General features: G+C 47.2%; 1 protein-coding gene across 2 annotated transcripts; it reads left to right on the forward strand.

Annotated features, from left to right (window-relative positions):
* Positions 1 to 335: 335 nt before the first annotated feature.
* On the forward strand, positions 336 to 4,858 carry LOC125515172 (protein Rf1, mitochondrial-like). 2 transcript variants are annotated; one of them, XR_007286845.1, is made up of 3 exons: positions 336 to 617; positions 694 to 3,327; positions 4,138 to 4,858. XR_007286845.1 is itself a non-coding variant. In XM_048680610.1 (2 exons), exon 2 carries the CDS (start codon positions 761 to 763, stop codon positions 2,900 to 2,902), a length of 2,142 nt encoding a protein of 713 aa, XP_048536567.1. In that variant the 5' UTR covers positions 336 to 617; positions 694 to 760; the 3' UTR covers positions 2,903 to 4,858. The 2 variants fall into 2 exon arrangements, 1 of the variants encoding a protein (XP_048536567.1); XM_048680610.1 differs by having other exon boundaries at positions 694 to 4,858.
* Positions 4,859 to 11,722: the final 6,864 nt, after the last annotated feature.

The raw sequence follows: 11,722 nt of genomic DNA on the forward strand, positions 1-11,722 counted from the left end.
AGTGCGATGGAGGCTGCATGCGGTCCTGGGTCGTAGGTGACCCGCTCTGCAGTGGCCAGCGGCTGGTGGTGCCGGTGGCGTGTCAGTGGCGGTGGTAGATGCGTGCTGGGAGGTTGAGGGCGCGGATTGCGCCTGGTTCTGTTGTGTTCGGCCTGACCGGTTCTCATAGCGGTGCGGGCGGCGGAAGGCAAGGGCTGCGGGCAGCAACCTCTGTCGTGGCCACTTCGGCTGGTGGAGGGGGCGGTGCAGCGCTAGTGGTGTGAATTCTCGCCGGGAGCTTTTTTTTGTCTTAATAATAAAGAAAAGAAACATTGTCTTCAAAAAGACTATTCAGGCCACTTCTTCAGAGAGCCTACGCTAAAAAAAAAAAGAACTTCTTCAGAGAGCCGAGGTCTCAGGCCAGTGGCGGCGGCGGAAATACAGAGTGGCGGCGGTCGTCCTCACCGGCGACGGAGGGTCGTATTCTCTTCATCAGCGTCAGGGCCGCCGCAGCCAGCGCCGAGCGCGGAGATCTCGTCCTCGCCCCCCTCAACGCTGCGGCCGTGTCGACCAGCTCGCCGGTGGCCAGATCTCTTGCAGTACATCGCATTACCTACTGCAGCAGCTGCAGCTCCACGGTGAGCATCCTGGCATCCTGACATCTCGTCCATCTTGCTCTGCTTTCCTTCCTTCTAACCCCAGGTTCATGCCCAGGCTGCGCCGGTGGTGAGCGGCGGCGGCATCCTATCCCCTCGAGGGATTCTTCCGGCTAGGTGGAGCTATGAGCCGCCGCTTTGTCCCCGTCGGCAGACACATCTTAGAGCAGAACATCAAGGCTCGGTACCATGCTGGAGACATTGGCACCGAGGACGCACTCCACCTGTTTGACGAATTGCTCCAGGTTGCTGGGCGCTCCTCGATCCATGCCATCAACTGCCTCCTCACCGTTGTCGGCCGTGATTGCCCTGCGCTCGGCGTCTCCCTCTTCAACCGTGTCGCAAGGTCCAAGGTGGCACCCTGCAGTATCACCTATGCCATTCTGGTCGACTGCTGCTGCCGCGCTGGCCGCCAGGACCTTGGACACACTGCCATGGGACACGTCATCAAGATGGGATTTCTTGCAGATGCTATTATCACTTTCAGCCACCTACTAAAGGCCATCTGTGCAGAGAACAAGACCAGCTATGCAATGGACATCGTACTCCGAATAATGCCCATGTTTAACTGCGTACCGGATGTCCTCTCTTACAACATTCTTTTCAAGGGTCTCTGCAACGAGAAGAGAAGCCAAGAGGCTCTCGAGCTGATTCAGGTGATGGTTGAGCATGGAGGTAGCTGCCAACCTGATGTGGTGTCCTATAGCACCGTAATTGATGGCTTGTTGAAAGAGGGTTTGGTGGGCAAGGCTTACACCCTATTTTCTGAAATGCTACAGAGGGAGTTTTCGCCGAATGCTGTGACCTATAACTCAATCATCTCTGGCATGTGCAAAGTTCATGCGATGGACAAGGCTGAGGAGGTTCTTCAACAGATGCTTGATAGACGAATTCTGCCAGATGTTACCACATATAATAGTCTGATACATGGATATTATTCATTAGGAAGGTGCAAAGAGGTTGATCGGATTTTCCAGGAAATGTCTAGAAATGGTGTTCAACCAGATATTGTAACTTACACTATACAGATGGATTATCTTTGCAAGAGCGGAAGATGCACAGAAGCTAGGAAGATTTTTGATTCTATGATCAGTTTGGGCCAAAAACCGACCGTTACTACCTACAGCATTCTGCTTCATGGGTATGCTATGGAAAAATCTTTTCATGATATGCTTTGTCTCATTGATTTGATGGTAGGTAATGGTATTGTACCAGATCATTATGTCTTCAACATACTCATATCTGCATATGCTAAAGAAGAAATGGTTGGTGAGGTAATGCATATATTTACAAAAATGCGGCAGCAAGGATTGAACCCTGATGCAGTGAGCTACGGAACAGTAATAGACTTACTTTCCAGGATTGGCCGAATGGATGATGCTATGTCCCTATTCAATCAAATGATAACTGAAGGATTAGCTCCTGGTATCATAGTTTTCAACCACCTTATTAGTGGTTTTTGTACTTGTGGCAAATGGGAGAAGGTTCATGAACTATTTTCTGAAATGTTGGATTGCGGCATCTGTCCAGACACAGTGTTCTTCAACACAGTTATGGATCGCCTTTGCAAAAATGGAAGGGTTACGGAAGCCCAGGATCTCTTTGACCTGATGGTACACATGGGTGTGAAGCCTGACGTGTGTACTTATAACACACTGATGGGTGGATACTTGTTCGTTGGTAAGATGGATGAAGTGAGCAAGTTACTTGACAATATGGTCTCAATTGGCATGGAACCAGATGTTATCACCTATAACATACTGATTGATGGTTACTCTAAGAATGGAAGGATAGATGATGCATTGGTTGTTTTCAGGGAAATGTTGGACACGAAGGGTAAGCCGTCTGTTATCAGTTTTAATATTATGATTGGTGCATTGCTTAAATGTGGTAGGAAGGCAGAAGCCAAAGATTTGTTTGACGGTATCTGGGCCAACGGATTAGTGCCTGACATTGTTACATATAGCTTAATGATACAAAAACTAATAGAAGAAGGTTCTCTACAAGAGTCTGATGATCTATTCGTTTCTATGGAGAAGAATGGGTGTGCTGCCAACTCCCGTATGCTAAATGCTATAGTTAGAAGCTTACTTCAGAAGGGGGAGGTGCCCAGGGCTGGGACTTATCTGTCTAAAATTGATGAGAGGAGCTTCATCCTTGAAGCTTCCACAGCTAGCTTGTTGACTGCACTTGCGTCAAGGGGGAAAGGCCAGGAATATAAGGAGTTACTCCCCGAAAAATACTCTGAACTGCTAATCGAGGCCTGAACTTTACTTTGTCGGCCACATCTCCCAATCTTTTCTATTTGTAGTACGTCTAAAATGAAGGTCACTTCTCTTACTAGTAATTCTGGGAGGAACTTGTACCCGTAGTAAATGTCTGACTGTGCGCTATTCTGATGAACGACTATCTGTGTTTCTATATGGCTGCCTTCAGTCTTGATTATATGACTCTGCATTTGGCCTCAACTAAGCTGCAAATTATATTAGTTTTTTTCAGTCTTGATTTGACCTAATAAATTAATCTCAACGCCTTTTTCCTTGTCTGCTCTAATGATGGACATATACGAGATATTCACCACTTTATAATGTGAGAAGACCTTTGGCAATAGCTACCAACCATGATGTTTACAGCTGATCATGGTATAATGACCGCGTTGTGCCCGTGGACTCACTGAAGTTGCTAGCAGCAAGTTAGTTTCTATATTCCCTTTCTTCTTTACATTTGAATGGAAACATGTAGTATAGACCATTTTTGGGTGAACATTGATCCACATATCTGTCACATGATTATTCATCGAGTCCATTGGATATGTTATCAACTATATTTTTTGGTGAACTGGTCAAAGGTCATACAGACCATTTTATTTCTATCTATACATCGAGAAGTATGTACAATATGTGCAAACAAGGTTGTCTCTCTTTAATGACGTATAAGTATTAACTTGTCCGACTTCTCTTCTTGTAAACTGGTCTTCAGGTACAGAGACACAAACTGAGTTATCAGATGCTCGCATCATTACTCTTACTTGTTTCTGTTCAATTTTTGTGTGGTTTTACTAGGACTTTTACTAGGTAAGAAGCCAAAGATTTGTTTGATAGTACTGGAAAATACCACTCTTTTCTGGAACAGGGCACTGGTTGAAACCATTTCTAGAGATTTTGCCTACATATTTTGGACTGCTAATCGAGGGATGAACTTCTCTTTTTAGTTACCTCTTCCAACCTTTTCTGTGAGGTCTTTTCTCTTACTAGTAATTCTGGGAAAAAACTTTGACTAGTAGAAAAGTCTGTCTGGCTTCGTAGATGAATGACTATCTGTGTTTCATTATGCCTGACTACTATTTCTTCAATAGAGTTGCACATTTGCCCCCGCTTTACTTTTTCTGCTGTACTGAGAGACATATACTAGAATTTCATGGTACTGAAATTCAAGGTTGTTGAAATATTGTGTTTTCTTATATACTGCTGAATTTTGTATGGCCTAAACTGAGTCGTTGCAGGGCCAAGGAGCTACCTAATGTCCTAATCCAACATGTACAGAAACCGAGTATATTTGGTCAGCAAGGAGGGAAGCACTATCTGACAGTTTAATTAGCTCGGTTTTTGGGTCCAGTTCCCCTTATTAACTGGATCAATTCTCTTCCTAATGCAATGCGGGAGCTCCACGCCCTCTGACGTGGTCCCGTCAAAATATTTTTTTTTGCTCGTACTTCATTGGAACTTCTTAACAAATGGCGCATTCATGTTCCGGAGCTACTTCTTAACAAGTGGTGACCTGCCCTCTCTTACTTACTAGTGACTAGCCTTTTGTGCCTGTTGAAAATAACATGTCGCATCAACATATTCTGATATGATCCCTTCTGTATGTGGAATGAAATTCAACAGATTTCATCTCTTAATCAGCAACAATCAGGGACTTACCTTAGACCACATCCAGCACTTTGCCCCTATCTGGAGTCCTCATTTCTCTCCTGGAGTCCCAAGACACAATCAAGTGGAAATTCACGACAGACGGTTTCTACATTGCAGCATCAGCATATAGGGATGGCCAAATTTTGGTCTTAATTTGTCCATTTGCATGCAAGTCATTGAATCAACGACAGTGCACCTCCTCTTCAAGTGTTGATACAGTCGAGTATGGAATGCGGTGAAGCTCTGAAACGGGTTGCATGACCTGCACCTGTATATGTTGGTAATTGCTACCACGGTTATTCACTTCCATTCCTCTCTCGCATTTTGTTTGTGTAATATATTGCCACGCAAACATATACTCCCTCCATTCCATATTACTCGTCGCTGATTTAGTACAACTTTGTTTGTACTAAATCAGTGACAAGTAATATGGAACGGAGGGAGTATATATACAGTCTTCAAAGCATATTGTTTATACAGAAAGTTTGCCACGGATCACACATGTCGGTGAAAAATATGAACACTCGTGGAGGCGTAAAATGTAAAACCTGTATAACGACTGAAATTAATTGTATTAAGTTGGTGTCTTGCGTGCGACAGACTTCAGCATGGCTACCGTGTGCGAGTCATTAGTGCTAATTGACAGGACAGGCAGGAGGAAGCAACTTGACTAAGTATGAGTATGCAGGTATGCGCTCAATGGTGTAACCCTACTGTTGCCGATTTGAGTACTAACAACAAGATCACTTCAGTTCAACAGTACTAAGAAGAAGCTTGTTTCTTGCAAATGAGATGCACCGGTGTGCACTATGTGTTGCCTGCTCAGCCACACAGATTCTGTCCGGAATGTTGAGATTCATGATGCCTTCCAAGCCTAACCTTAAACATCCAACACAGTTGTGGCGATTCAACACACAATGTGTGGTGTCAAATCTTTTTTTGAAAGGAGTTGTTGTGTACTAGTTATGGGTGTTAGATCACTGCTTAAGGGAAGTATGGGATACATAGGCTAGCAGCTGATTCTATATATCTCACGAGCGCTACTATATATGGAGTTTGCAGTTACCTTGTAGTAGTTGTCCAAATCAATTCTTTGACAAAGTGACAAACATAAATGAGTTGGCAGTTGTTAGTCTCTTTTTACAGGAAAATAGGAGGCTATTTAAATTAAAGTAGGTCAGACACAAATGCCACCAGGGTAATTACATAAAGACGGATATATGCTAAGTCCACTATAGGACTTTCTCTTAGTGCTATGAAATATTATATTCATCTCCTCCTTGAAAATATCGTGTGTTTCCAAATACTACCTTTCATATGCTCGAAAAGTGATGTAGATACTCCATACAAGTGGTTGCCATTTGTACGGGTTCGGTGACCGCCCTCAAGGGTCCCTTAATGGAATCACGGCATGTTGCATTGTACGAGAGCGTGAAGAGATTACGGTGGCCCTAGTGGCTTCTTGGGGACCATTGTGCCTCCACACCGCTCCAAACAAAGATTAGCATCTGCAAGGGTGTGAACCTCGGGATACATCGTCGTCTCCGTGTGCCTCGGTTATCTCTTGCCCGAACCCTTTACTTATGCACTTTAGTTTGTGATAGCCATTTTGTTCCTTGTCATATATCTTGCTATCTCATAGTTGTTTATCTTACTTAGCATAAGTCGTTGGTGCACATAGGTGAGCCTAGTTGTTGTAGGTTTTGTGCTTGACAAATTAACCGCTAGGTTTATTCCGCATTTGTTCAAGCCTCTATCGTAATTATTTTAAAACGCCTATTCACCCCCCCTCTAGGCGACATCCACGATCTTTCACGTGGCCCGGCACGTAGGGCCCGCCGCAGTTGTAGTATAGCCCCTAGCGACGACGCTCGAGCTATTCGGCCGGTGTGAGCCGACGGAAAGGGTGTGGCGCAACCGGGGCGTTGGGCGCCGCGGGAGCCTGGGTAGGACGCCCCGGTGCTGGCGGCGTCGGTGGCGGCCGGGGAGGCTGGCGGGCACCCCGGGACAGTAGTGCCTGCTGCATGGCCACCGCGCATCACTCGAAGGCGCGGGCGTAATACATGGCTGTCTGGGGGTCCTGTGGCCCGCGCATCTCCACGTGCACGCGGATATGATCTGGTAGCCTGCCAACAAACATCTCGGCCCGCTGGCGAGCCGTGACACTGGGCGCGTGGCAAGCTGGAAGCGGTCGGCGAAGTCTTGCACCAGGGAAGTGAAGGGCAAATGTCCAAGCTCCGCCAAGCGGCTCCCGCGAATCGGCGGCCCGAACCGTAAGAGGCATAGCTCACGGAAACGCTCCCATAGAGGCATGCCGCCCTCGTCCTGTTCTAGGGCATAATACCACGTCTTCGCTGCGCCCCGGAGGTGATATCGGCGCGGAGCAGCGAGGATGACGACGCCGAGTAGGTGGGCATCAGGGGCCCCCTTGGAACAGGGGCCCGTCGACGCCGTCATAGGGGTCGGCGGGGTTGGAGGGCACGCCGAATGGCAGGGGCATCGCGGGCGGAGACGGGACGTGCGGCTGACCCGGGGCCATCGTGTAGACCGGCGATGACGACCCGACCAACCAGGCTGGTAATGGAGACGACGACGGGGGAAACCGCACCTGGTGGATGGGTACCCCGAGCGTCGTCGTCGCAAGGGCTGGCCCGGAGGTGATTTGTGGCGGTAGCGGCAGCTACAGCTGCTGCGTCAGCGACATGGCAGGGGCGACGGAGGTTGTCGGGGGTGGCGGCTGCCACGGCAACTGCGGCGGCCCCGCGATGGCAGCGACCGGAGCTGCCGGCTGTGGCCCATAGGGCCCCACCAGGAAGAGGCAGATTCCCTGGAGCGCCTCGGTGAGGTCCTGGAGCATTGCGGACATCTCCTCCGGGCCCCGTGGACGGGGTGAGGACCGCGGGGAGACATCCCGGCGACGCGGGGAGTCGGTCCGGTCAGGAGCGGGGTGCTGCCCGCGGATGGTCATCGGTGACGAGGAGGCGATCGGCAGCGGTATGATGGTGGTGGGTGGAGGAGCGGACATGATCAAGCCTGAGATAGCTGATACCAGATTGATAGGAACCGGGTCCCTACCAGGACGAGCTCTCAGGTTATAGGGGTGGAAGGGAGGTTGGCGTGGAGGAAGGCGAGACCGCCGGCGCTGGGGCGCCGTCGTCGCGCGCACGAGAGGGGGAGGGCGCAGGGGGCGGCGGCTAGGGTTAGGTCTCCCGGCTCCCTTCAGGAAGCCGAGAAAATATGATTGCTTCTACTTAATCTCAAAACAGGTCCTTACATGAGTTTATATAATTCTCCTAATAAGATAATTGGGCTAAGCCCCTAACACGATAAGATAACTTGAGCTGGGCCCCAAACTGCCTGCGCCATGAGGCCTCCTCTGGCTATAGTGTATGCCGGTCATAACAGACCCCATCTACTAGATTTCATGCACTTCTTTGTATTTTCAGTAGCTTTTGATCATCGTTAAGATTGATATTCAGCTTCCTCAGATTTTGTAGCTGGCCAAAGTCATGAAGAAATTAAATTGGCTGCTTAAATGTTCTGACCTGTTTTAACATCTCTAGTGCTTGCATCTCCCCAACATCTCTAGTGATTTTGTAGCAGTATTCATTTAGAGAAGGGATTCCCCACAACAATCCAGATACTTGAAGTGATTTTGCATGAGACAATACAAGACAAATCTCTAGAAAAGAATCACTCTCCTTGGTAGCTTGGAGGGGGATTGATGAACTGTGCTTCGTATCTGATCAATAGTTGGACGGGCAACACAATGGTGTAACAAAGTTCTCTTTGATTAACTTAGATATGATGAAGTCCATGATTGTATAATGAACTTGAAAAGTTTTAACATTACCATACTGGTCTGTCTTCAGGTTGGATCAAACACTACTAGGAAAAGGGCTATAGATAATATGGACATTAATGGCGCACCACACATGTGGTGCGCCACTACTATATACTAATGACGCATCATGTGTTGGTGCGCCATTAAACTCTAAATACTAATGACACACCACATCCATGGTGCGCCACTACTAACAATTTTTTTTATTTTTTTTTAAAACTAGTAATGGCGCACCAGGGGATAGTGCGCCATTACTAGTTAAACTAGTAATGGCGCACCAGGGGATAGTGCGCCATTACTAGTTAAACTAGTAATGGCGCACCACACCCACGGTGCGCCACTACTAATTTTTTTTCAATTTTTTATTTTTTTTAAAATTAGTAATGGCGCACCGCGCACCGTGGGTGTGGTGCGCCATTACTAGTTTAACTAGTAATGGCGCACCACTCCCACGATGCGCCATTACTAACTTTGACCAAAAATTCCACCGAATGCACCCCTTGGACCGCCTTTTCAGTTTAAAGAAATAAAAGAAAATGATGTTGGGAAAATTTACAAATATGAATTTCGACTTTATTTGCAAAATCTCTCTGGAATTTGTAAAATGGGCATAACTTTTGCATACGAACTCGGATTAAAAAGTTTTTTATATGAAAAATCACCTACTCGAAAAGTTACATCCGAATTGAACCGGGGGAATCCCGTTCAACATCTTCAAAATCCCAAAAAACCTAACCGAACGAAAGATACGGGGCTTTTAAGATCTAGAGGGAGAAAAATGAAAAAAAAATCAAACTTACTAGTGGCGCACCATTTGCTAGGTGCGCCACTAGTAATAGAAAAAAAAATTGGTTTCAAAAAAATTTGGATTTTTTTTGAAAAATGATACGTAATATGACCGAGAAGTTTGAAATATTTTTTCAAATTTCATCATACTCATGAACATGAACAAAGTCCTAGACATCAACAAGTGCCTGTTAAGTGAGGTGGTGTTGGGGTTGGATAGAACTGCGAAGTTGCCATAGTGACCCGAGATTAAGAAAAAAAAAATAAAAAAAATTGAAAAAAAATTTCTGAAAAAAATTTGAAAAAAAAATGTTAGTAATGGCGCACTTCTATGTGGTGCGCCATTACTAAGTCAGATAGTAATGGCGCACTGCCTGGTGCGCCATTAGTGGTGCGCCGCTTGCTCTCCCTCTCGGCCGTCCCCGTCCTCCAGCTCCTCCCCGCCGCCGCCGCCGGGCGCTGGCTCGGGTGGTGTCGGCGGCGGCAGGACCTCCTGTCCCCCCGCACGCGTCTCCCCTTCCCGGGGCAGGGGACGACGGTGAAGGAAATATGCCCTAGAGGCAATAATAAAGTTATTATTTATTTCCTTATTTCATGATAAATGTTTATTATTCATGCTAGAATTGTATTAACCGGAAACATAATACTTGTGTGAATACATAGACAAACTAAACGTCACTAGTATGCCTCTACTTGACTAGCTCGTTAGTCGAAGATGGTTATGTTTCCTAACCATAGACATGAGTTGTCATTTGATTACCGGGATCACATCATTAGGAGAATGATGTGATTGACATGACCCATTCCGTTAGCTTAGCACACGATCGTTTAGTATATTGCTATTGCTTTCTTCATGACTTATACATGTTCCTATGACTATGAGATTATGCAACTCCCGTTTACCAGAGGAACACTTTGTGTGCTACCAAACGTCACAACGTAACTGGGTGATTATAAAGGAGCTCTACAGGTGTCTCCAAAGGTACATGTTGGGTTGGCGTATTTCGAGATTAGGATTTGTCACTCCGATTGTCGGAGAGGTATCTCTGGGCCCTCTCGGTAATGCACATCACATAAGCCTTGCAAGCATTGCAACTAATAAGTTAGTTGCAAGATGATGTATTACGGAATGAGTAAAGAGACTTGCCGGTAACGAGATTGAACTAGGTATTGAGATACCGACGATCGAATCTCGGGCAAGTAACATACCGATGACAAAGGGAACAACGTATGTTGTTATGCGGTCTGACCGATAAAGATCTTCGTAGAATATGTAGGAGCCAATATGAGCATCTAGGTTCCGCTATTGGTTATTGACCAGAGACATGTCTCGGTCATGTCTACATTGTTCTCGAACTCGTAGGGTCCGCATGCTTAAGGTTTCGATGACAGTTATATTTATGAGTTTATGAGTTTTGATGTACCGAAGGAGTTCGGAGTCCCGGATGAGATCGGGGACATGACGAGGAGTCTCGAAATGGTCGAGACATAAAGATCGATATATTGGACGACTATATTCGGACATCGGAAAGGTTCCGAGTGGTTCGGGTATTTTTCGGAGTACCGGGGAGTTACGGGAATATGGGGGAAGAAGTATATGGGCCTTATTGGGCTTTAGGGGAGAGGGAGAGGCATGCCGCGTGCCCCCCCATTGACTAGTACGAATTGGACTAGAGGGAGGGGCGGCGCCCCCTCCTTCCTTCTCTTCCCTCTTCCCCTTCCTTGTCTCCTACTCCTACTACTTGGAAGGACTCCTAGTTGGACTAGGAAAGGGGGAATCCTACTCCCGGTGGGAGTAGGACTCCCCTAGGGCGCGCCATAGAGAGGGCCGGCCCTCCCCTCCTCCACTCCTTTATATACGGGGGTAGGGGGCACCCCATAGACACACAAGTTGATCTTCGTGATCGTTCTCTTAGCCGTGTGCGGTGCCCCCCTCCACCATACTCCTCGATAATATTGTAGTGGTGCTTAGGCGAAGCCCTGCGACGGTAGAACATCAAGATCGTCACCACGCCGTCGTGCTGACGGAACTATTCCCCGACACTTTGCTGGATCGGAGTCCGGGGATAGTCATCGAGCTGAACATGTGCTAGAACTCGGAGGTGCCGTAGTTTCGGTGCTTGGATCGGTCGGATCGTGAAGACGTACGACTACATCAACCGCGTTGATATAACGCTTCCGCTTTCGGTCTACGAGGGTACGTGGACAACACTCTCCCCTCTCGTTGATATGCATCACCATGATCTTGCGTGTGCGTAGGAAAATTTTGAAATTACTACGTTCCCCAACAGTGGCATCCGAGCCAGGTTTTATGTGTTGATGTTATATGCACGAGTAGAACACAAGTGAGTTGTGGGCGATATAATTCATACTGCTTACCAGCATGTCATACTTTGGTTCGGCGGTATTGTTGGATGAAGCGGCCCGGACCGACATTACGCGTACGCTTACGCGAGACTGGTTCTACCGACGTGCTTTGCACAAAGGTGGATGGCGGGTGTCAGTTTCTCCAACTTTAGTTGAACCAAGTGTGGCTACGCCCG

Source organism: Triticum urartu, chromosome 6 (assembly GCF_003073215.2).
Source record: "Triticum urartu cultivar G1812 chromosome 6, Tu2.1, whole genome shotgun sequence".
NCBI classification, from domain to species: Eukaryota; Viridiplantae; Streptophyta; class Magnoliopsida; order Poales; family Poaceae; genus Triticum; species Triticum urartu.

Excerpts from the sequence above, each read along its gene's own strand:
- LOC125515172 (XM_048680610.1), top strand. The coding sequence starts at position 761 with ATGAGCCGCCGCTTTGTCCCCGTCGGCAGACACATCTTAGAGCAGAAC.